This window comes from Macaca fascicularis, chromosome 17 (genome assembly GCF_037993035.2).
Source record: "Macaca fascicularis isolate 582-1 chromosome 17, T2T-MFA8v1.1".
Taxonomy (NCBI): Eukaryota; Metazoa; Chordata; class Mammalia; order Primates; family Cercopithecidae; genus Macaca; species Macaca fascicularis.
The window spans coordinates 93,755,526-93,780,499 of record NC_088391.1 but is presented as its reverse complement, the minus strand read 5'-3'; the positions used below and the strand labels follow the sequence as shown (position 1 = coordinate 93,780,499).

Here is a 24,974-nt window from a genome sequence, read left to right as displayed (position 1 = left end):
AACAAAATGAAGGCAGAAATAAAGATGTTCTTTGAAACCAATGAGAACAAAGACACAACATACCAGAATCTCTGTGACACATTTAAAGCAGTGTGTAGAGCAAAATTTGTAGCACTAAATGCCCACAAGAGAAAGCAGGAGAGATTTAAAATTGACAGCCTAACATCACAATTAAAAGAACTAGAGAAGCAAGAGCAAACACATTCGAAAGCTAGCAGAAGGCAAGAAACAACTAAGATCAGAGCAGAACTGAAGGAGATAGAGACACAAAAACCCTTTAAAAAGTCACTGAATCCAGGAGCTGGTTTTTTGAAAAGATCAACTAAATTGATAGACCACTAGCAAGACTAATAAAGAAGAAAAGAGAGAAGAATCAAACAGACGCAATAAAAAATGATAAAGGGGATATCACCACCGACCCCACAGAAATACAAACTACCATCAGAGAATACTATAAACACCTCTACACAAATAAACTAGAAAATCTAGAAGAAATAGATAAATTCCTGGACATATACACCCTCCCAAGACTAAACAAGGAAGAAGTTAAATCCCTGAGTAGACCAATAACAGGCTCTGAAATTGAGGCAATAATTAATAGTTTACCAATAAAAAAAGTCCAGGAGCAGACAGATTCACAGTCGAATTCTACCAGAGGTACAAAGAGGAGCTGGTACCATTCCTTCTGAAACTATTCCAATCAATAGAAAAAGAGGGAATCCTCCCCAATTCATTTTACGAGGCCAGCATCATCCTGATACCAAAGCCTGGCAGAGACACAACAAAAAAAGAGAATTTTAGACCAATATCCCTGATGAACATTGACGCAAAAATCCTAAACAAAATACTGGCAAGCTGAATCCAGCAGCACGTCAAAAAGCTCATTCACCATGAACAAGTGGGTTTCATCCCTGAGATGCAAGGCTGGTTCAACATACACAAATCGATAAATGTAATCCATCATATAAACAGAACCAAAGACAAAAACCACACAATTATCTCAAGAGATGCAGAAAAGGCCTTCAACAAAATTCAACAGCCCTTCATGCTAAAAACTCTCAATAAATTAGGTATTAATGGGACTCATCTCAAAATAATAAGAGCTATTTATGACAAATCCACAGCCAATATCATACTGAATGGGCAAAAACTGGAAGCATTCCCTCTGAAAACTGGCACAAGACAGGGATGCTCTCTCTCACCACTCCTTTTCAACATAGAGTTGGAAGTTCTGGCCAGGGCAATCAGGCAGGAGAAAGAAATAAAGGGTATTCAATTAGGAAAAGAGAAAGTCAAATTGTCCCTGTTTGCAGATGACATGATTGTCTATTTAGAAAACCCCATCATCTCAGCTCAAAATCTGCTTAAGCTGATAAGCAACTTCAGTAAAGTCTCAGGATACAAAATCAATGTGCAAACATCACAAGCATTCTTATACACCAATAACAGACCGAGAGCCAAATCATGAGTGAACTCCCATTCACAATTGCTTCAAAGAGAATAAAATACCTAGGAATCCAACTTACAAGGGATGTGAAGGACCTCTTCAAGGAGAACTACAAATCACTGCTCAATGAAATAAAAGAGGACACAAACAAATGGAAGAATATTCCATGCTCATGGATAGGAAGAATCAATACTGTGAAAACGGCCATATTGCCCAAGGTAATTTATAGATTCAACGCCATCCCCATCAAGCTACCAATGAGTTTCTTCACAGAACTGGAAAAACTACTTTAAAGTTTATATGGAACCAAAAAAGACCCCACATTGCCAAGACAATCCTAAGCCAAAAGAACAAAGCTGGAGGCATCACGCTACTTGACTTTAACTATACTACAAGGCTACAGTAACCAAAACAGCATGGTACTGGTACCAAAACAGAGATATAGACCAATGGAACAAACAGAGTCCTCAGAAATAATACCACACATCTACAGCCATCTGATCTTTGACAAATCTGACAAAAACAAGAAATGGGGAAAGCATTCCCTATTTAATAAATGGTGATGGGAAAACTGTCTAGCAATATGTAGAAAGAAAACTGGATCCCTTCCTTACACCTTATACAAAAATTAATTCAAGATGGATTAAAGACTTAAATGTTAGAACTAAAACCATAAAAACCCTGGAAGAAAACCTAGGCAATATCATTCAGGACATAGGCATGGGCAAGGGCTTCATATCTGAAACACCAAAAGCGATGGCAACAAAAGCCAAAATAGACAAATGGGATCTAATTAAACTAAAGAGCTTCTGCACAGCAAAAGAAACTACCATCAGAGTGAACAGGAAACCTACAGAATGGGAGAAAATTTTTGCAATCTAACCATCTGACAAAGGGCTAATATCCAGAATCTACAAAGAACTTAAAGAAATTTACAAGAAAAAATCAAACAACCCCATCAAAAAGTGGATGAAGGATACGAACAGACACTTCTCAAAAGAAGACAATTATGCAGCCAATAGACACATGAAAAAATGCTCATCATCACTGGCCATCAAAGACATGCAAATCAAAACCAAAATGAGATACCATCTCACACCAGTTAGAATGGTGACCATCAAAAAGTCAGGAAACAACAGGCGCTGGAGAGGATGTGGAGAAATAGGAACACTTTTACACTGTTGGTGGGACTGTGAACTAGTTCAACTATTGTGGAAGACAGTGTGGTGATTCCTCAAGGATCTAGAACTAGAAATACCATTTGACCCAGCAATCCCAATCCTGGGTATATACCCAAAGGATTATAAATCCTGCTGCTATAAAGACACATGCACATGTATGTTTATTGTGGCATTATTCACAATAGCAAAGACTTGGAACCAACCCGAATGTCCATCAATAATAGACTGGATTAAGAAAATGTGGCACATATACACCATGGAATACTATGCAGCCATAAAAATGGATGGGTTCATGTGCTTTGTAGGGACATGGATGAAGATGATCACTCATAGGTGGGAACTGAACAATGAGATCACTTGGACACAGGATGGGGAACTTCACACACTGGGGCCTGTCATGGGGTTAGGGGAAGCGGGAGGGACAGCATTAGGAGATATACCTAATGTAAATGACGAGTTAATGGGTGCAGCACACCAACATGGCACATGTATACATATGTAACAAACCTGCACGTTGTGCACATGTACCCTAGAATTTAAAGTATAATAATAATAATAAAAAAATTATCTGTCTCAAAAAAAGGAAGCGTCTGTCAAATTGCTGCAACAGTTTCTAAACACACAGTCCCAATTTCCCCACTCATCTCTTCATGGACCCATGACAAACAGCTACTGTACTGAGAGCTGCCTTTTGAGAAGCACCTAAGTTAGGAGCCCTTCACTACTGATGGTCCAGCTAGTTTCTTGCCTAACCTTATCCTCCAATCCACCCATTCCCCCACACCCCAACTCTTCCTGCAAAATGTTATTTATGCATTTGTGCATTCATTCACTTGCATATTATTTATTTGTTTATTTGTTGACTTGGGTTCCCCCAATGTATAATCCATCTCTGTTCCTTCCCACATCCTCCTTTCTCTTCCTCTTCGTATCTTTGTGACCAGAAAACTCCTGAGCAGATGCTGCATGGTCTATAGTCTTCCTATCTGCTGCTCTGTGTCGCAGCTGCCTGCCAGGCCCTGTTTCATCCCTGATACGATGGTTGGTTGTCATTGCATTCCCCGATGCTCCTGTGCGGCTGCCAGCTCTCTGGTGAGTGTGGTCTCTCCCCGCCTTAACAGTTGCAGGTCACTGAGTCCTGCTGCCTCCACCAACGCTTCTGTGGCACTGGTGCTTCTGTAAGAAAGGAAGATTTCCTCCGTGAATTACTAAAGCCATTTGATCCTTTTAGTGAAATCCTGCTTATTCCACTCCTCTCTCCGTTCTCCTTAGGTAACTGGGGAAATGCACTTGAAGATGGCTTCAGAAAACATTCAAAGACACCACCTTGTATCTCATCAACTTTGCCGAACGCCTACTCTGTCTGTTATTCAGCTGGCTGCAATAAAAGCAGAAAGAAAAGCACATCCCCACCAGAAAAGCACCATTTAGAGCGGTTCAAGAAAGACCAGAATCATGGGATTGTACTGGTGGTTGGGGTAATTCATGGAAGAGTACTAAGTGGTGACTAGGATTTTCATCTTGAGAGACAGTTCTCCGTGAGTCCTTCTCATTTTCACGCGTCTTCTGAGCAGAGGCATGACAACCTTTTTTCTCTTTTCAAAAATGTACATGAACAGTGGAAAGATAGGAAGTGTCTTTTCTGGAGCAGAGGGAAGAATGCTATACAGTACAATAAAGATAGTGTCTCCAGGCAGGGCGCGGTGGCTCACACTTGTAATCCGAGCATTTTGGGAGGCCAAGGTGGGTGGATCGCCTGAGGTCAGAAGTTCCAGATCAGCCTGGCTAACATGGTGAAAACCCATCTCTACTAAAACAATACAAAAATTAGCCAGGTGTGGTGGAGGGTGCCAGTAATCCCAGATATTTGAGAGGCTGAGGCAGGAGAATTGCTTGAACTGAGGAGGCAGAGGTTGCAGTGAGCTGAGATTGTGCCGTTGCAGTGAGCTGAGATTGTTCCATTGCACTCCAGCCTGGATGACAAGAGCAAAAATCTGTCAAAAAAAAAAAAAAAAGAAAGAAAATGTCTCCCTCCTGGGCAAAACTTAGGTAGGTTTGCTTGCATCTCGTTTATTACCAAATATTGGAGTCCCCTAAGCTGAGGGTTTCTCAAATACACATACAACATCCGGGACCCCGAATGAGATCACATCCTTTACAGGGACATGGATGAAGCTGGAAACTATCATCCTCAGTAAACTAACACAGAAACAAATAACCAAACACCACATGTTCTCACTCATAAGTGGGAGTTGAACAATGAGAACACATGGACACAGGGAGGGAAATATCATACACTGGGGCCTGTCAGCAGGTGGCAGGGCAAGGGGAGGGATAGCATTTGGACAAATACCTAATGCATGTGGGGCTTAAAACCTAGATGACAGGTTGACAGATCCAGGAAACCACCATGGCATGTATACCTATGTAACAAACCTGCATGTTCTGCACATGTATCCCAGAGCTTAAAATTTAAAAAATAAAATAAAATAAAAATACATAAATAAATAAATTAATTAATTAATGTAATTAAACCTCCAGGACCCCCCTGTGTGGCCCCGTGAGACTTGGGAGGCGAAAGGAACTGACACCAGCATTCACTGCATGCCACTTGCTCTGCAGGAAGGAAAAAGTTCTTTGTCTCTCACCCAGGAGAGTTGTATCTTCTATCAGCATCCGTGAGTCAGTGGCAGGCTTAAGTGTTAGCTCAAAAGTGGGGTAAAATAACACAGTTATTGACATTTAGAGGAGGTCAGGGAGCTCTTTTCCAGGTCCCACTTGAGCTGAGACATACAGGCTTTGTGTAAGTTAGCCATAAGGACATTCTAGAAGACAAAGAGAAAAGCACATAGCAGGGCATGGCGGTATCCCCTCATGACACATTTAGGAAAATTCAAGTAGAACAGGATGACCAGATCATTGCCAAAGACTTCGCAGACAGCTGTGAAACTAAACCGATGTATTCAGTTTAGACTTAGGGTTCATTTTGAGTGAAAATTTTGAACAGCATTAAGCATAGTCTACATTAGCTAATGCAGTACTTCCCAAACAGCTGTCAAAGAAACATTTTGTAGTTTTCCTTGCAATGCAGCGTTAATCGTGTGCCAAGAAAAATAGACTTTCCTTGCACAATTAAGTTAGTTTGTTAACGGCAAGCAAAGTTCGATACTTTTTTTACTGAAGCCCTTCTGGATACTTTAAAACGTCAATAAATATTTCGAATCACCCAATGGGAACTGTAGCGTACAGTCTAGCTAGCCCCAGCTAATCTGATCAGATATCCTTTGTTTGGGGAACCCTGATTAACATTTCCCAGAACCATTGTTCTGCTCCTCCCGATATGAGTAATGTCTGTCTAGTCTGTTTAAAAATCACTATAGCATTATTATAAACACACAAATAAAATTACAAATGAGTAAAATTAATCTTTAGCTGGATTTGCTTTGAAAATATATCTATATGGTTAGGATCCTGTGATCCTAGCCTTGATCACCTAAAGGAAGTAAAATTCTGCAGAGGCTTTTGCATGCATCTGTTCTCTGCTCCAATGACCTGCAAAGTAATAAATCATTTCATTAATTACACAGGAACATGTTAACTCATACACCTAACCTCTAGTTAACTAAGTTGTTGTAAGAACAATTTTCATAATACTGAAATATATATATACACATACACGCACACACATACACACACACACACACATATATGTGTGTATAGTACAATAGAACACAGAAGTTTGGAGGTTTACCCTGTATAATTCAGACATTATTTACTTTGCTGAAGAATGCCCTTGGAGTCTTATTGCACTCTAGGTCATTGAAAATATAGTATTGCACACATATCACTTTAATATGGAAATATATATATTATATATAACAATATATGTATTATATCTGCATTAATATATATTATATATATATATGTTGAAAATACCTAGACAAGTTTTTCTTAACTCTAAAACAAAAAGAATTAGGAAGTCAAGCAGGGCAAAGTTGATAGCCCTTTGATTGTTAGCCATTTTATAGCTGAAACAATGGCTTAATTATTGTTACAAGCACACACTAAAATAAAAAGCAAATATTGTTTCCTTAAAGTTGAAGGGAGGATTGATTGAAAAGCTCCACTGGCCAAAAATATTTGGAAGAGTTTGCCGTCATCTGCTTCAGCCTGTTGAATGGCAGAGATTCAACGCACTGGCTCTCCAATGTTTTGGAAAAAAAAGGATTCTAATCTATCGTTACTTCACCATTGAATCCCCCAGCCACCACTATGTTATCATATAGAAGATATTCAGTCAATGTCTAGTAAATGAATAAATGAATGTTTCACCTTATAATTGATTTGATAACTATATTGTATGATTTTGAGCACGTTTGCTGATTTCTATGAAATTCTTTACCACCAATCCAGCTGATTCAGATGACTAAAAAAGTTTATTAGAGAAACAGAGAAAATACAAAAATGTTTAAATGATTTATCAGAAGCAATAACTAAATTACTAAAATCCTGAGGATTATATGGAGTGAAACACTACAGTACAGCAAACATAGATAACATTCTGTTTACATAGATTTTACATTTAAGTTGAAAAACAAAATTATCTTCTCTTTGGTAAAATCATGGATAGGGTTTTACAATTTTCATTTATTTCAACTCTGAGTTTCTCATATGAAGTAGTGTTTATTTCATATAATCCTCTGGATTTTAACAAAGGAATACTTTGTTATTTAAAATGTCATGCTGCTGAGTGAGAAACTTATGCTGAAATCAATAAAAGATTTAAACTGCATGGGCCAGTTTTCTTTTCCCATCTCGCACTGATTCGGTCTCCCCAGGTCCATGGGCTTTGTCCCTCCATTGTTTGTTAGTCTTGGCGTCGCCAGGATAATCCCCAGCTGCAAATTTCTCTTCCCCGATTTGCATGCATGAGGACTCACTGCCACCCAGAGCCATAAATTATTTGTACATATTAGCCCCATATCATGACCTTTCATGATGAAAAAAAAAAAGATTCCCAACCTCGAAGGATTTATCATCTATATGGAGAGAAAGTCAAATGCAAAATTAACTGTTCTGCAAAACGGAATTCATTTCCTCATCCATTCATTAAGTCATTATTGATTCATTCAGCAACATTTATTTACCGCATGTGAAGGTACTGCTTCTGTGGAAGATACTGTGGATATAAAGATGAATAAAATATCTCAGTCTACTGCCATCCTCCTACTTCCCTGCCTGCCTTTCCAGAACCTTGGCTTTGGCTTTCATCCAGGCTCTATAGTCCCTCAACAACCACAAAAGACCGTTGTCTACAGTTTTCCCCGGGACCCTCCAGGCCTATAGGTAGTTGCCCAATCTTCCTCAAGCAAAATTTTTTTCAACTCCCCTCTTCAAAAGCTTTTAATCCCACAACCTAGGGAGTAAATTATAAATTCTCTAATTGATAACAATTGAAGCTCCCTGATATGCTGGCCCCTATCTATTTCCAGTCTTAAGAAACTAACATGACAGGAGTGACTTGCATTGCCCTAGTCCTTTCATACATACTATTTCAGACCCAGTGCCCTATGAATTATTTTCACAGTAACATTGGAGATTCACAGAGTACTGTCACGTGTATCCCAACGCACTTCATTTTCCTCCTGGGCACACCAAAGACTCGATTTCTAAGCCCCTGACATCTAGGTGGAACCATGGGACTGGTTCTTGTCTATGGAGTGTGAACAGACTTAATGCACTTCTACACCTGCTCCCTAAAAGACTGCCCACACTCTTTCCCTCTTTCTCCCCCTCTGGTGGTGAATGTGGAGACCTGTGTGGGAGACAAAGGCATCTCAAGATGAAGTGCTCAAAACTCATGCTGCAGCAGAGCTCCCACCCCTAGAAACCAAATTAAACTCTGATGTTAGAAAACATTCCATTTTGATTGTTTTAAGTCCCTGAGATTTCAGAGTTTGTTTGTTATTGCAGTGCAAGCTAGCTTATTCTAACCATCCAGCCAGAAATTAAGTACATCCTTTTAGACATGAGAAAACTAAGGTTCCAAAAGGTAAATGACACCCAAATGCATATGGTTAATAAGTAGAAGGATTATGTATTAGTCCATTCTCACACTGCTATAAAAATATTACAAGACTGGATAATTTATAAAGGAAAGAGGTTTTATTCACTCACAGTTCCACAAGGCTGTGGGATGCCTCAGGAAACTTACAATCATGGTAGAAGGCAAAGGACCTTCTTCACATGGCAGCAGGAGAGAGAAGAGTGAGGAGCATAGGGGGAAGAGTCCCTTATAAAACGATCAGATCTCCTGAGAACTCACTCACTGTCATGAAAACAGAGATTTGTGTGGGGACATAGCCAAACCATATCAGACTATAAACTCAGATCATCACGTTCAGATCACTGAAACTTTCCACTTCAACCTCTTCCTTTTCTGCCATTCATGCAATGATCCCCCTCATAGGTCATTTAGCACAGCTACACAGAAATGCTTCCTTAAATGCACAGTGCACTTCCTCACCTCCATCCTTTGTCCACAGTAGTACCCACGGAGAAGGCTCTTCCCTCGTTATATGCTTTGAAACCTGTACTCCAGGGTCTGACTCAGTCTCCACACGGAGTCTTTCCTGCTGCTCCTGAACAGAGCAAATCCTCTCACCTCTGTGATCATGCAGCATCTTGTCTCTCACTTTCTCATAACTCCTATCATATCATAGATCTGCATATACTGTCCCCCATTAAACCAAAGGCTTCTCAAGGACAAAGACCACGTTTAATTCCTTTTTGCACAACCCACTTTGTCTAGCCCTGTACCTTGTGCATGAGGTGCTCAATAAATGTTCGATTTTAGTTAAATTCACATTTTAAAGCCTTTAGAAATTTTAATACATTTTCCACTTCTATTAATTATTTTAAATGATCCTGGCCTCAAGACAACATTTAAGGTGTCACGACTTCTCTTTTGAAAGTGCCACTTCAGTAGCAGCATTTCAAAGACAAAAGACAGGCACTATATGCGGTATTGGGTTTCACATCGCTTTGCACATAAGTCACCCAATAATCATGTCAAATGAATAAATGTGGTGGTTTAACTGTTTAATCTATCATTAGTACGTGTATGGACTTACAGTGAATGTCAATGAAAGTCACTTCTGATAATAATACAGAAGGATAATATATGCAAAGGATCTCCGGACATGGTGTCCACTTTGATCTTCTTTTTAAATACAATACTTTAGTTCTGATTTTTAAAGTGTACTTTGACATCCTCTGATCTTCTCTAATGAGCCACTTGATTATATAAGGGCCTTGCCTTGTGTTTTAGAAATGAATTTGCAGTGTCTCTGTTAGCCAGAGCTGGACTTTGGAAATATGAATAGTGGAACAGATTATTAACAAGCACTTGCTCTTACTTTACTTTTGTTACCACAAACCAATTTACTTCAGCAATATTTACCTACTAAAAACAAAGTATATAAACTGGAACATGTCTTTAAAAATGAATTGCTTCTAAATAAACTTTAGATGCAATTAGAATTATGATACTTATTATGAAGGGCTGTGTCTCCTTCCATTTGGCACTAGTGACAAAGGTTAAAAATGTCCTTCTATAAAAATACCACATCATTAAACAAAGCAACTCTGTAATTACCCACTACACAACTGGATAAATTCCAAGTTTTATAATTATTTTAACCTGCATATAATCTACTTGTACAAAAAAAAAAGATAAGTCCAAAGGATAGAAGAATAGATTTTCTCTTCAGCACAATTTAGTTTTGTTCTCACTTCTGGAAATTCATTCTGCTCCTTTTGTTTGAAAAATTAAAATAACAAATATCAAAGTTTTCCACTCCTTCTATCTTTCTCTTTAAGTAACGATGTAAGCATATGGCTGTGGAACGTCAGGCTTTCTGCCTGTGCGTTGCTAAAATCCAGCACTGGGAATGAGACATAAAGTGGTATCTAGCATATTAAAAATTCAAGCCCCACAAGCAACAGGTGCAAGAGTAATGCCTAAGGAGAAGCTGAAGGATCTCATTATAATCATCTGATAGAGGCAAAACTCTCTAAAAGGCAAATCCTTGTTTCCCAATAGGATCAAGTTGCACCCGTGGAGGCAAAGTCCCACCACTTCTCCAGTGTTGCACTTCCAAAGGTTTCCATCTAAACTGCACATCTTTTCAAAGTACCAAGGGGCCAGGCTCTCTTACCAAGGTCCAGATAAATGTTCAGCTACCTCAGGGGTTCCCGCAACGGCCCCTCTGCCACACTGAGAAGAAGGCTATCACCTGTGGGTAACTCTACAGAAGGAATGCATTCTGCACTATCCAACACACACTGAGATGAAAAAGAGTAAACACTTCTAAAAAATCATCCTTTGAAATTTCCAGGTCACTGGAATTTAAAATCATGGTGATGACCAAGTACTTTCATCAAATATCCATGAAATACCTTAGGCATTTTTCTAAGCACAAATCCTAATACCTTGGCCAGGTTTCTCCTTTGAGTGGGTGCCCCTGTTGGCTATTTAGTTATTAACTATGAAAGTGGTGTTCTTGCTGTAGGCTCAGACCACTTCCCCACAGCACATTGAGCGAATGCCCCCAAATTCCGGGAAGCTGCATGGACTTTCCATAAATGAAAAATCTAAAAAATAATGACAACTGTTGAAGTTGCATTCAGAGCTTACTATTAGTGCCTGATAACTTCCAGAAGATCACTGTTACCTTCTGGAAAATTGTAAAACAGAACATGTTGACCAGTGAGTTACAGGGTCCAACTCCAATACCCCTCAGGGACTCACCTCCCAGTTTGGATATTCAGACCTGGGGAGAAAGAGAGCAGTGTAATGACTGCAGTTGTCCAGGCAAATCAGCCTGTATTTGTCTCTCAGTCTTCCCCTTTCTGAGTTTCAGAATATAAATATACAATTAAGTTATCTGATTTCTACACATATTGAACACTAAATGTAAGTTACTTGGAGCAATTAAGCATATATCTACTTGGCACTTACCATGCCAGACAGTCTGCTATTGTTTTACAGAAATTATCATTTTTATTCCACAAGACAAGCCCACTATTTTTTTTTCACATGAGAAAACTGAGGTTCTAGTAATTTAAGTGACTTCCTCAAGGTCACCCAATAAAGAAGTGATATAACTGGACACCTGTCTTCACAGCCCATGCTTTCTACTACGACATATTACTTCTGTGAATTTTAAGTTCAAAATGCGGACTTTATGTTTCTTAATCTCAAAACCTTGTTTTCTTTTCTTTGTTGGTAAAATTGTGACATTCCCAAGGGCATGGCTAGTAATTGACAATGGTGGGTACTGAATGTTGGATTTGGTGCTCTTTTTCCATATAACATCTTCAAAAGACACTGGACATGTGGTCTTAATCTGCCAATTTTTTTCCGCCCTCTAGTCTCCTCCCTCTCAAAACTTGGGGATCACCCTGAAAGCTCCTTACTTCTCCCTGACACACATCCCATCCATTAAAACGACCGGTTAGTTCTACTTTCAAAATATCATTCAAATTCATCGCTTCTCTCCAGCTCCAACAACAGCTCTAGGGCTAGTTGCCATCATCCCCTCCGTGAGGCTGAGTGATACCCCCTCATCCATTGCTTTTCCTTCCAATACCCCCAGTAGAGAGTAAGCTTTTGGAAATGCAAATCAGTCTACAGTAACCCATACTTAAAATCCATCAGTGACTTCCTGTTTCACTTTGGATTACCCTGGTCCTTTGTCACCTGCTTTCCCTCATACTTCTTTGAAAATATCAAGTTCCTTCCCACTTCAAGGGTTTTATACACACTATTCCTTCTATCTGGAGCACTCTTCTTCATTCAGCTTCAAATATACGTCCTCATGGGAGATTCCTGTCCCTTTACTCCTGTTTAAACTGGGTCCTCTCCTTGCCCTCTACTATGAACTGAATTGTGTCCCGCAAACATTCGTATATTGAAGCCTTAGCCCCCAATGTGACGATGTTTGGAGATGGGGGCTTTGAAAGATGATTAGGGTTAGAAGAGGTCATAAGGGTGGGGCCCTTATGATGGAATCAGTGCCCTTATAAGAAGAGGCCAGAGTGCTCTCTTGTTCTTGCTCTCTCTATTTCTCTCTCTCCCTCTTTCTCTTTATCCCGGTCATGATGTAAGGACACAGCAAGACAGTGGCTGTCTACAAGCCAAAAAGAGAGTCCCTACCAGAACCCAACCATGTTGGCATCCTGATCTCAGACTTGCAGCCTCCAGAAATGTAAGACAATAAATTTCTGCTGTTTAAACCACCCAATCTATGGTATTCTGTTATAGCAACCTGAGCAAACAAATACACCCTCTTTTGTGGTTTTCCTAGTTAAGATATGGGCTAAACAGCAATAACAAATAGATCAAAAGATGCAATGATTTAAATAAGATGAAAATTCATTCCTCTGCCCCATTATAATCCATAGTCCAAGACTATATGGGAAGTTCTACAGTCTCCAACTCACGGTTTCTATCTTGCAGTAGAAGGCTGCAATTTCAGTTATTATATTCCAGCCAGCAGGAAGCAGGGAAAGACCAAAAGAATATACATGATTCCTTTTTGAGGCACACTCGAGAAGTGATAATAAAAATAATAATAATAATTCTGTTTATTTACCATTGGCCAGAACTTAGTCACTTGGGCAGGTTGCAAAATATGCTAGATGCCTGGTCATGTTCTTGGCTGAAATTCAAGCATTCTCTGATTAAAGATGGACAGATGAAAGAATGGAATTGATGAAAAGTGAGCAGTCTCTGTATTTTCTCTTCACAAGTTGTATTTCAATTAATAGTTACATATTTATTTGCTTGACAATTTGTTCAATGACTCTCTTCTCTTTTGAACATATGCTTGATAAGGGGGAAACATTATACATGCTTGGATCAGCACAATGTTCCCATGCTGGGCACAGTTGCTAGAATACATTGGATGATTCGTAAATATTTGATGATTGGATGAGTAGAAAATGTGTTCTTTAAGTATCATGCAATCTAATATGTCCACCTTCTGCTAAATAAACTCCTCAGGGGATAAAGCATATACTCTATATGTGTGGATACAGGCATCTCCAGCCAACCCTGAGGACTCCAATGCTGCTTCCACTCCTTCAGCACCCATTTCTTCCTTAATATCTTCATCTGGGGCTTCTGAACACTCCACTGTAACTTTTTTCTTGGCCAGATCTCTTTCTCACACTAGTATTACATCTATTACTACCAACCACTTTCTATTGTTCTTAGAATTCTTTCCACCTTGGTTCTCCCCCTCTTAACAAATGCTACCTTCAAACCCCAAATCAAATAGGCTAGTTACCTTCAAGTTATTTTTTATCCTTCTTTCATTCCACAATTCATCTTTACTCACTGATTCATCAATTCCTTCTTTCATTCAGCAGCTATTTATATCTGTTCTGTATACTGTGCTAATCAGCAAGAATACAAAATATGTAATATAAGCTTTCCTAAGGAAGCTCAGAGTCTACTTGACTTGAGTATTTTGGGGACAAACTGGAAAGTAAACCATTCAAATGCAATGCAACGGGTGCTATGATAGAGATATGTTTAGAAAAGTACGGAAACACAATTATTGAGTACCTACTACTATTGCCTCATTGGATCTGTTTTTATCCTCAGATCATCCCAACTGTAAAGATAAGGAAACTGAGAATCAGAGTTAAAGAATATGCCCAAGGTTAGACTACCAGGAAGTGAGAAAGCAATTGTTAATTCAATACTATCTGATAACAAACTCACTACTTTTTCCCTCTGCAATGCACTAATGCAAATTCTGTCCTGCTCTAATGCAAGTTCTCTTAAGATGGCACCTAGTTCTGCCTCTTCTCATCAACAAACACCCAGCTCAAGCCAGACCCACATGGCATCCTCAATAGATAAATGTAATGGCTTCCCATGTTCTTTGCTTCAATCTAGAATCCTTGTCAGAACAGCAGCCACTACCAGAGGGAAGATGGTGCAGAGGAAAAAAACACCTGTGTTTGCTAGTTATCAGTTTTGTATTGCTACAAACTACTCCAAAACTCTGTGGAATAAAACAATTTATTATCTTTCATAGTTTTAAGTGTTGACTGGGCTCAGCTAGGCAGTTCTTGCTCAGGGTCTCTTGTGCAATTGCAGTTATTTGCTGGCAGGGACTGGAATCATCAGAAAGTTTCTTCATTTACATTTCTGGTGCTGGGGCTAAGACACTGGAACAACTGGGGATTGGTCAGATGTCTCATATTGTTGGCTTGTGCTACCTCATAGGACAGCAGTTGCAGGGTAGTTAGATTTTGTACCTGGCAACTGGCTATTCTTAGAGCAAACTCAGTTTCTTAGCTATAAAATGTCGAAAGCAATGCCTAACTCATTGGGTTGCTATGAGAATTAATTGGAATTGAGTGTATAAAATGCCAGGTAGCAGGTAGGTTCTTGGTAAGTGTTAGTTCTCTTTCCCCATCATGTTCCACCCTCATTCCCTAGCAGGTGATAGAACAGGATTTTTATAAGTTTGTTAAATGAATGAATGAGTGAAACTACACAATGCATGGAGCTTCCAAAGAAATCATCCAAGACACTATTCATAAAGTTACCCTCCTGCTTAAGAATGTGTAGAACCTTTGAGTTGCTGAACACAGAACTCTGGGCCCAGCAGCCTCTGCTCTCCATTCCCCATGACTCCTGCAGGCAGACCTCAAGGGCTCTCCTGATGGATCCCAGCCCTCCCTCTGACACAGACAATGGTGACACAACCTAGCATGTGTTTACAACTGCCCTTTGCTGGCACGGGAGCCAACTGAAAGAGCCCCAGTGGCCAGGGCACAAGCAATTTAGCAGCAGGATAAAGTAGTACTGTATCATAACCCAAAGTACAAATTAAATATCCATGGGTCCATACTGATATAAATAAGTGATCGAGTAAATTAATGAATGAGGGAGAAAAAACAAATCTCATGTGCAAAATGCCAAGTGATTTATGTAAATATGTCACCCTCAAGGAGGCGGAGTGTCAATCCCTACTCCTTAACTCTGAGCCACGCATAGTGACTTCTTTCCAGAGTGCATTATGAAAAAGGAATTTTTTTAAAAGTAGCTTTTCAGTGGAGAAACCTGACAAACATGACCTCAGCCAGGTAATCAAGGTCAATATCACTTATAAATCATGGCCAGGCATGGAAGCCTGTACCTGTAGTCCCAGCTACTTAAGAGGCTGGGACAGGAGGATTGCTTGATGCCAGGAGTTTGAGGCTGTAAGACACTATGATCATGCCTGTGAATAGCCTCTGCACTCCAGTCTGGGCAGCATAGCAAGATCCCGTCTCTAAAAAAAGGAAAAAAAAATTGTTATGTCATATTCACAGTGTGCTCCCTTGATATAATGTGATGAGAGTTGTACTTTACCTATGTGATCTTTGTCCCAAAAACCTATAAGCCTAGTCTAATCATAAGAAAAGCCTAACTGAGGGATGGTGTTTGACCTGGCATTCTCAAAACTATCAAGGTTGTCAAGAACAAAGAAACTTGGGCCAGGCACAATGGCTCACACCTGTAATCTCAGCACTTTGAGGGGCCAAGGCAGGAGGATCACTTGAGCCCTGAAATTCAAGAACAGCCTGGGCAACAAAGTGAGACCCTATCTCTACCAAAAACACAAAAATCATCTGGACATGGTGGTGTGCACCTGTAATCCCAGCTACTTGAGAGGCTGAAGCGGGTGGGAAGATCGCTTGAGCCCAGAAGTTGAACTCTGCAATGAGCCAACATCATGCCACTGCACTCCAGCATGGACAACAGAGAGACTCTGTCTCTGAAAGAAAAAAAAAGGAAACTTAGAGAAAATGTCACAACCAAGGAAACATGATACCTAAATGTACTGTGGTATCCTACATGAGATCCTGGCACAGAAATAAAGGACATGAGGTAAAAACTAAGGACATCTTAATAAACTGCAGACTTTAGTTAAAATAATAAATCAAGATTGTTTCATTAATGGTAACAAATGTACCATACTGATCTAAGATCTTAATAATAGAAATTAGATGCATAGTATATAGAAAACTGCTATACTATCTTTATAAGTTGCTGTAAATCTAAAATTGCTCTAAAAAATACGCTTCTATCATGGAAAAAAGTCTTCTGAGGCTCTGTCAGTAATGGCGATCACGCTGGGAGAGGCTCAGATGCTGAAAATAGAAGTGTTTCTGTATTTGCATTGAGTTGGAGTATGGGCTTCACCATTTGGAATCATCTCTCCCTACTAATCCAACCTGTCCCCTGCCTGCATTCCCTTTGTTCATGGCAAACTATCTCCTAGATCCCTAAGTTCAAGATCTCACGGTTAGCCGCTCTCTTTTTGCTGCATTTTCTAAGCCCAGTTGCTTCTGCCTCTGAATTTTATTTCAAATCCAGCATCTCAACTGGATATTACTGTCTTAGCTCAGGTCCTCTGCATCAGCCATACACATGCCTATGTCATTCCCCTCCCCCAGTCTCTCCCCAGTTTCAATCCATACTCTGGGGCCAACAGAGCTAGCTTCTCCAAACAGGTATGTGATCACGTCATCCCACTGAGTAAAAGTGTCCTGCTTCATCTACATAGAATGTGTACTTACTTGCACTGATAGAGGATTCTTCCCACTACCCCAGTCCACATTTCCACTTTCCTTCCCTACCCCTCCCTTATGCGGCAGACACACCAGGTCACCACTGCACTCCACAAAACCTACCTTTGAGCTTCACGATTCATGCCATGGGGTGAAGCTCCAACAGGAATGTTCTTGTCACCCCCTCCCATCCCTGTGTTTCCTCTCTTGGTGAGCCCTTCACCCCACAAACCTCATATCAGAGTTACCTACACCAGACACCTTCTCTGACTCCCTCAGGCAGAAATCGTCCCTCTGTAGCACTGCCAACATGTGGATATGCAGATTTCCACAGGAAGGGTCTCTAATGTGCGAAGACCACATGCTATTCACAAACATCCGCCATGCTTACAACAATGTGTCTCTCATGGTGGGTACTGAATCAACCTATGCTGAGTGCTTCTGTTCTACAACTCACCGTGACCCTTCTAGACCGCAACCCCTGGGGACCCCCTACCCTGCCATGCACCACTGCTTCCCACCCTCATCAGAATCTTCTTTCTCAGATGAACATCCCTGTCAGCTCAGCTGAGGATCAGCCGGGATGGCCTGCAGCAGGAGTCAGCAGAATTTTAAAAGAATTGGCGCTTTGAGCCTTAGTCACACAGAAGGCGACCTGACTGGTAGTTGTCTCTCTCCTTTTATGTAAAATACATTTCCTTGTGCCACAGTGATGTGCTCCTAACTCAGGATGAAGCAGCTGCAGCTCAAGGGGGCAAGAAAGACTGTCTGCTTTTCCTAATAACTACAGTCTCCCAGTGCTGCCTTTCCGACTAATGAAAGAGTCCAAGATTCCAACAAGGACACTAGAGTGCCCCTTGTCTAGCCCTCAAGCCCATAGGCTGCTGTCCCACTAGACAGACTGGCAGGTTAAAGAAACTCCCAGCTCCCAGAGTCTACGAAATGCTGCCCCAAAGCAGATGGATGTACCATCAGGAACACAGGTCCAAAAAATAAAAAATGAATCACTTACAAATTAAATTAATAAAATCAGTGAAATTATAACATAAGTAAGCCAGGTGTGGTCACTCACACCTGCAATCCCAGCACTTCAGGAGGCCGAGACAAAAGAATGACTTAAGCCCAGGAATTCAAGTCCAGCCCCAGGCAACATAGCAAGACCTTGTCTCTACAAAAAAACTTTAAAAGTCAGCTAGGCATGGTGGTGTGTGACTATGGTCCCAGCCACTTGGGAGGCTGAGGCAGAAGGATCACCTGAGCCCAAGAGGTCAAGGCTACAGTGAGCCCTGATTATACCACTGCACTCTAGCCTGGGCAAAAGAGTGAGGCCCCATCTCTAAACGCGCGCGCGCGCGCGCACACACACACACACACACACACACACACATAAAAGTAAGCTTACTCAAATAAATCAGATAGAATTTCAAACATGTTTATACAAATTGATGTTTAAAAGTAAGTTTAAAATTGGACCCCGGACCCCTAAATACCAAATGAATGTCAAAGACTACAATCACAGATTGCGTTCCAGTGTTCTTTGTGAAGCACTATATATTTTGTAATAAGAAAGTCATTTCTTTGTTTTTGTAAAATGTGTCTACTAATATGAATTATAAAGCCCTTGAATTTTTTCTCCAGTTTTTATTTGTTCTTTTCTGTTCTCCTAAATGGTAGTTCTTCTAACTTCTAATTCTTCAAAAACACACAGGGCTAATGATTAGGGTGGGGAGGACGATTGGCCCAAAACTACCAGAGACTAGTCAGGCCCAACTATATTGTAGTCTTTCAGGACAATACCACCCTCACTGAGGGGCACTGATTTGTTCCTACTAGGACCCAAACATATTCTCCATGATCCTGATAATAACGGATGTGGTTCTATTCCCAAAGCAGAAATCTAATGAATCTTAAAGATGAGTATTATTATGTACTGTGATTTTCTTAATAAATCTCTATTCAATTTTGTAAATGAGTATCTCAATGTCGGGAGTAACAAATACATTAATAAGAATCAAAATCAGAAAGACCACAGTTTTAGTTCAGTAGGTTCTGTATCTTATCATTAGATGGCAATAACGTAAAAAGTTTCTTTTTGTTGTTGTTGTTCTCCAAACTGATATTTGCATCAGAGTTAGCAGCTGATAAGAGATTATGAAAATTCTGGCTAAAATTAAAATGCCAAAACTGGATCTTCTGGATAATGAGAAACTGATTGCCTCTATTACTAAAGAGGAAATGAAAGCAGCAATAGAGAAATTTGCAAGTAGCAAACCTCCTGTGGTGATGAGTATCAATTGGAATAGGATAAAGCTTTTGGGAGAGAATCAAAAGATCTGTGAAGCAGGATTTAGGAGAACTGTCTACTTACAAGACCCGTGAAAGCCTCAATGTAAGGGCCTTTGTTTTATAAAGAGTACCAACTTCCTTCCTGTTTGCTTAATTAATTGCACTGGAAATCAAAGCCTCCCAGGTAAAAACTGGATAGAATAAATTCAAGTTCAGATCAGTGGAGGTTTCCTGCACGGCTGCACTTACAATGTGTGCAAAATGTCTAATTTACAAGTGCCAGCAAATAGATTTAAACCTCCCTCCTATAGCAATTTATGAATTTGCACAGAAAACCTTTATCATGTAGAAGAGGAGTATTTACAAAGGCTCCTAAAGAAACTTCATTTTCAAGAACCTCGGTAAATGAAACATAAGACACAAATCCCTTTTTGACTGCACCAGTTACCAATAGAGTGCTTCTTTTTCGTGGGAAGAAACATGTAGAATATAGATGTCATTTTGTTTCATTTCGTCTGTTGACAAAAGAAGTTTATGTTCAATTCAATAGCGAAGTGAGTCAAGGTAAAAATTAAAAGCCAACCATCCTTGGCAACAGTGTACTTCACTTTACAGTAATGTGTTCATGCTTTTTTTCAAGTTACTTTTAAAACATCTCCACATCAAAATGCACTGGAATCCCCAAGTAAACACTTAACCTCAGAAAAAGACAAAAACATATATTAACTTTAACAGCACTTCACAAGTGGTAAAGAACAAAACTCAAATCTCTTTAGCCAAGGTAACTTCTTGACAGACACTATTCAAACATTCCTAATATCTTTGCAGTTGATCATTTAATTATTCCTTCAGTTTTTCTCAAACTATTGCCCCATACTTCCTGCACATGAAAGGAAAGAGAATCTTTTGTTATTATTTCAACTGCTCCTGAAATCATCCTATGAGACAACACAAATACACATCACTGAAGCACACACCTGAGGACTTTTTTATGTTGATGTCCTAGTTTCTCCCCTTTTCTCGGCACTTTTGTTTCTGTTTGTCCTGAAACGTACTTGATGTAGACAATGATTCCGAGTGCTGGTTCTACTTAAAGCAAGATTTTCCAGACAGGTAGTTTATTTACCCAAAATATGTATTTCCTTTTCTTTTCTTACAATTATTAAGAAATTTCACTTCCCAGAGAAATAAAAGGTAGCTATAGTATATTAAAGAGGCAGGAATTAGTCACATGAGGTGCACCTAAGGGTACCGACTGTAAGAAATTTTTTTTCTTTCTTTATTATTTTTTTTTCTAAGATGGAGTCTCACTCTGTTGCCCAGGCAGGAGTGCAATGGTGCCATCTCGGCTCACTGCAACCTCCACCTCCCGAGTACAAGTGGTTCTCCTGCCTCAGCCTCCCGAGTAGCTGGGATTACAGGCATGTGCCACGATGCCAAGCTTTTTTTTTTTTTTTTTTTGTATTTTTAGTAGAAACAGTGTTTCACCATGTTGGCCAGGCTGGTTTCAAACTCCTGACCTCAAGTTATCCACCCACCTCGGCCCCCCAAAGCACTGGGATTACAGGCATGAACCACCACACCCAGCTAAGAATGTTTTAAAACATTAAAAACTTTGTTGTAATGCACACTTGGCTTAAGAACTGCTTTTTTCTGACATTTTCTTATCCTCAGTTTGCATGTGAAAATAATATATCTGTTTTTCAAATATCAAAACCAGGCTGACTAAAGAACTGTTGGAGATTTATGTGATTATAGCAATATATTGTTATTTCAGTTTGCCAAAACTGTTACAGATTACTGGAGAAATCCTAACAAGAAATAAATTGCTGAGGAATCTATTAACTATTGAGCATTTTCAGCTCCTATGGAAATACTAATAACTGTGTATTCATGAGGCTATGATAGGCATATTTAATATGAAATTAATATTCTTTCAATGTAATGTTTTGGTGGAGTGTTGTTTCACATGTGTTCTTAGCATTTTGGTCAGAGTCTTGTAAATACGTATGTCTTTAAAAGTTAAACCCATCAGTGCTGCTGCTTGGTTAAAAAAATAGTAAAAAATAAAAGTTAAACTCAATTAGATCTTTCTAGTGATATATCTGTATTCTGAAGCTCAAGTTCCAGACAATTTATTATAGTTATGAGAGCTATTTCAACAGATTGGCTGATCCAGTTAAGAAGGAGCATGTCAAGCATATAATGATAATAAGCATTTCTCAAAAGGTGGTCAGCTCTTAAAAATTCTATAGGGTTTCATTAAGGAAGGGGGTGGGACCTTGGCCCCACACTCACCACCCAGAATTATCAGGCTCCGGGGCCTATTGAGCCAGGCCCCTAATCCCAGATGCAGTCCAAAAGGACTCAAATCAGGCCGAAAGCTGACATAAGAGGGCCACGATCAAACAGGAAGCGCTGGAGTGGTGTGGACCAAGCACGTGCTTCAATCTGCCAGAAGGAGGCAATAGTCAAAAGAGCTGTATCTTGAAAAGTCACTGAGAGAATATCCTACGAATAAAAAGGGAAAAGACCTCCCATAAGAGTGAAGTGAGGAGAAGTATAAAGGCACCAAAGTTTGAGAAATCTCATCCAGGCATCCACTGTGTCTGGATTGCAAGAAGGGAAGGTGGTGGTGGGATGTAAATGTGTGGGGTTTCTTTGGGGGATGCTGAACCATAAGGATGCTGAGCATCCTCCAAGACAGGCTTAGAGACACCAGCCAGGGCACGTGAGAGTTTAGGTTCCAGAAGATGACCTGTATGGATGGTTTAATGGCAGCAGAGACTGTGGCCAAGGACGTGGACTCCAGAGCCGATGCCTGTGCTCACATCCTGCCTCTGCTCCTGTCTACCTTTGTGACCTTGGGCGTGTGACTTACTCATTCATGAAATAGAAAGAGTCAGAGTCTATCTTAGCGTCATTGTGAGGATTAAAGGAGTTAATTATTTCTAAGACATTTTCACACATCTGGCAAAGAGTCAGCATTATTTAAGCGCCTGGTAAATAAAATAGTGGCTGAAGCAATTAAAGCATCATCTCTTTACCAAAGAAAGTCTGCTCTGGATTCCAGGCTTGAAGGAAATAAACAAACAAAAAAAAGATACGCCAAAGATTACTGAGGTCCCTGACTATAGAATCATAATCCAATAACTCGCTTTAAGGAAGAATTCCAGTCTTGACCCCAGTATTACTGCACTGAGCATTATGTAAGAAGTTAGAGCTTCATCTTAAAGGTGAGAGGTAATGAGCTCTTCCACAGAAAAAGAATATGAGTCTGCTCGTTTGCTTTAATAGATGGTTGAGTACAAAGCCAGCAGATGGATGAGTCCCAAGCAAAGGCCAAGAGAAGAGATTTCCCCCACTCTGGGCTCTCTGATTATCCTTTGCTTCTCTGAAAAGCAATCATTCTTTTTTACAAGTTCTTTAGAAAGAAATACAAGGTTATTAAGAACATTTTTTTAATTCAGATAGCCCAGATATTTGGGGGTAACTGTGTCATAATTACTGAGTTATGCATCAAGATTACATATAAAATAAGTTACTGTGTATATATAAACAAATGAAAAATGAACTATAATATTCTTTCTAATTGTAGCTACGGTCATCAGGCTGGATCATTTAAAAGTTTACGGGAGTGTGCTGGGTTGCACTTTGTCTACAATTGAAACTTTTGTGGTCCAAGGGTCATCAAACCTCACTCATACAAATAGAAAGACAGAATCATGCTGAACAGTTTGCTTGCTAAATTCTTTTGGATTTATGTTGCAAACTACTACTGACTTCTACTCAAAATTAAAAAAAAAAAAAGAGAGTTTTACCAATTGTATCATAGTAAAATAAATACATAGATACATGTGTGCGACCACAAAATGCTGACCTTTAAATTTAGTCATACCAACCAATAGTATCTCAGAATCAGAGTTTATTAAAAGTTAATTATTGCAGTTAATAATTTTAGAATAAAGATCCCTTTCTAATTGTTACAACTTACATGCTAAGACCAGTGTCTAACTTGCCTTTCTTTAAAATGTAAGTTAATTATGTCTCAGCATCCGTTTTCCCTGACACACCATTACCCCTCCCTAAATATAACTTTACCTATAAAAATAATGGGCCAGAAAACCTCAATAAAATATTACTTGTATGTAACTTGTGCTGTATGGAAATCACCAGAACAGTCTATTACCTTGTATGTGATTCCTGAAAAAACAAATGCATCCTAAAATGTTTCATCTAATGAAATAATCTATTTTCTTTTGAAAAAAAAAAAAAAGAAAATGTAGTCAGGAAAATGAAAAGAGGAACACTTTCTAAAGGGACTAACAAGAGTCTTCTGATGTCACAAATTATATTGCCTTTCAACACAACTGTGCTCCCTAGTGGGAAGTTCTAAAAGGTTTAGTTTAAATTTTTTAGAAGTTTGTTTCATGTAAGCATCACCACATATGCCAAATGATCCATTAAGGGCGTTCCATTATAGCTTAAAGAGTTTTGAGTTAAACGCACAGGGCACTGTGGCCTAAGATGCTAAGAAAATACACAGCTCGATTTCCATTTGATGTAACTCAGCAGGAAGATATTATCCACAGAACATTTGCTACATTAAGGCAAGCGGTTATACAATGACTTCAGAACTCTTTCAACTACTTGGATGCTCCTGACCTCCCTTGACCAAAGTCCACCCATCTTAGCATATTGAAAAGTTAGTCAATTCCCGTCATTCAAACATGAGATCTGCAAGTGTCCAGTGTGCATTGAAAACATGCTAGGGGTCTAAATCATATCCTTATGGCAAGGCGCAGTGATTCATGCCTGTAATCTCAGCACTTTGGGAAGCCAAGGCAGGTGGATTACTTGAGGTCAAGTTCAAGACCAGCCTGGCCAACATGGTGAAACGCTGTCTCTACAAAAAATACAAAAATTAGCCAGGTGTGGTGGTGAGCATCTGCAATCCCAGCTACTCAGGAGGCTGAGGCAGGAGAATCCCTTGAACCTGGGAGGCAGAGGTTGCAGTGAGCCAAGATTGTACCACTGCACTTGCACTCCAGCCTGGTGACAGAGCGAGACTCCGTCTCAAAAACAAAAGAACAAAAAAAGAAAGCATAAAATAAATTATATCCCGTGTTTTCATGGGGACTTTCTAACACCATGCCAACCCACTTTTCCTGGCCCACACCCCGTAGAGCCTTTGCCTTGAGTCCTTCTCAAGCTAGCAGTTTCAGTTTAAAATCTGGACCATTCCAACTTTTATCCTAATTGTCCCCCTTTTGTATGGGCCATTGTGTATGTGCTAATTATCTTGCTCTTGTCTGCAGACAAGTGTCCTGGAAATACCCTTCAGGCCAGAATTACGTAAGTGGTGTCTGCATGCTTGGAAAGAAAACTGATAGCCTCAAGTCACTGAGAATGTCCTGGAC

General features: G+C 39.7%; 1 protein-coding gene across 4 annotated transcripts in view; it reads right to left on the bottom strand.

Moving 5' to 3' along the window:
- Positions 1 to 3,455: 3,455 nt before the first annotated feature.
- Positions 3,456 to 24,974, bottom strand: part of LOC102144124 (putative methyltransferase-like protein 21E) — a 78,807-nt gene continuing 57,288 nt past the window's right edge. For 2 of the 4 annotated variants that reach the window (XM_074021379.1, XM_074021378.1), the window contains one exon: positions 3,456 to 3,804. In XM_074021379.1, the coding sequence (XP_073877480.1) occupies positions 3,743 to 3,804 (62 nt within the window). In that variant the 3' untranslated portion in view covers positions 3,456 to 3,742. Of the gene's footprint in view, positions 3,805 to 3,992; positions 4,623 to 24,974 lie in introns of those variants that run through there. The other 2 variants (XM_074021376.1, XM_065533475.2) reach the window with 1 other exon arrangement.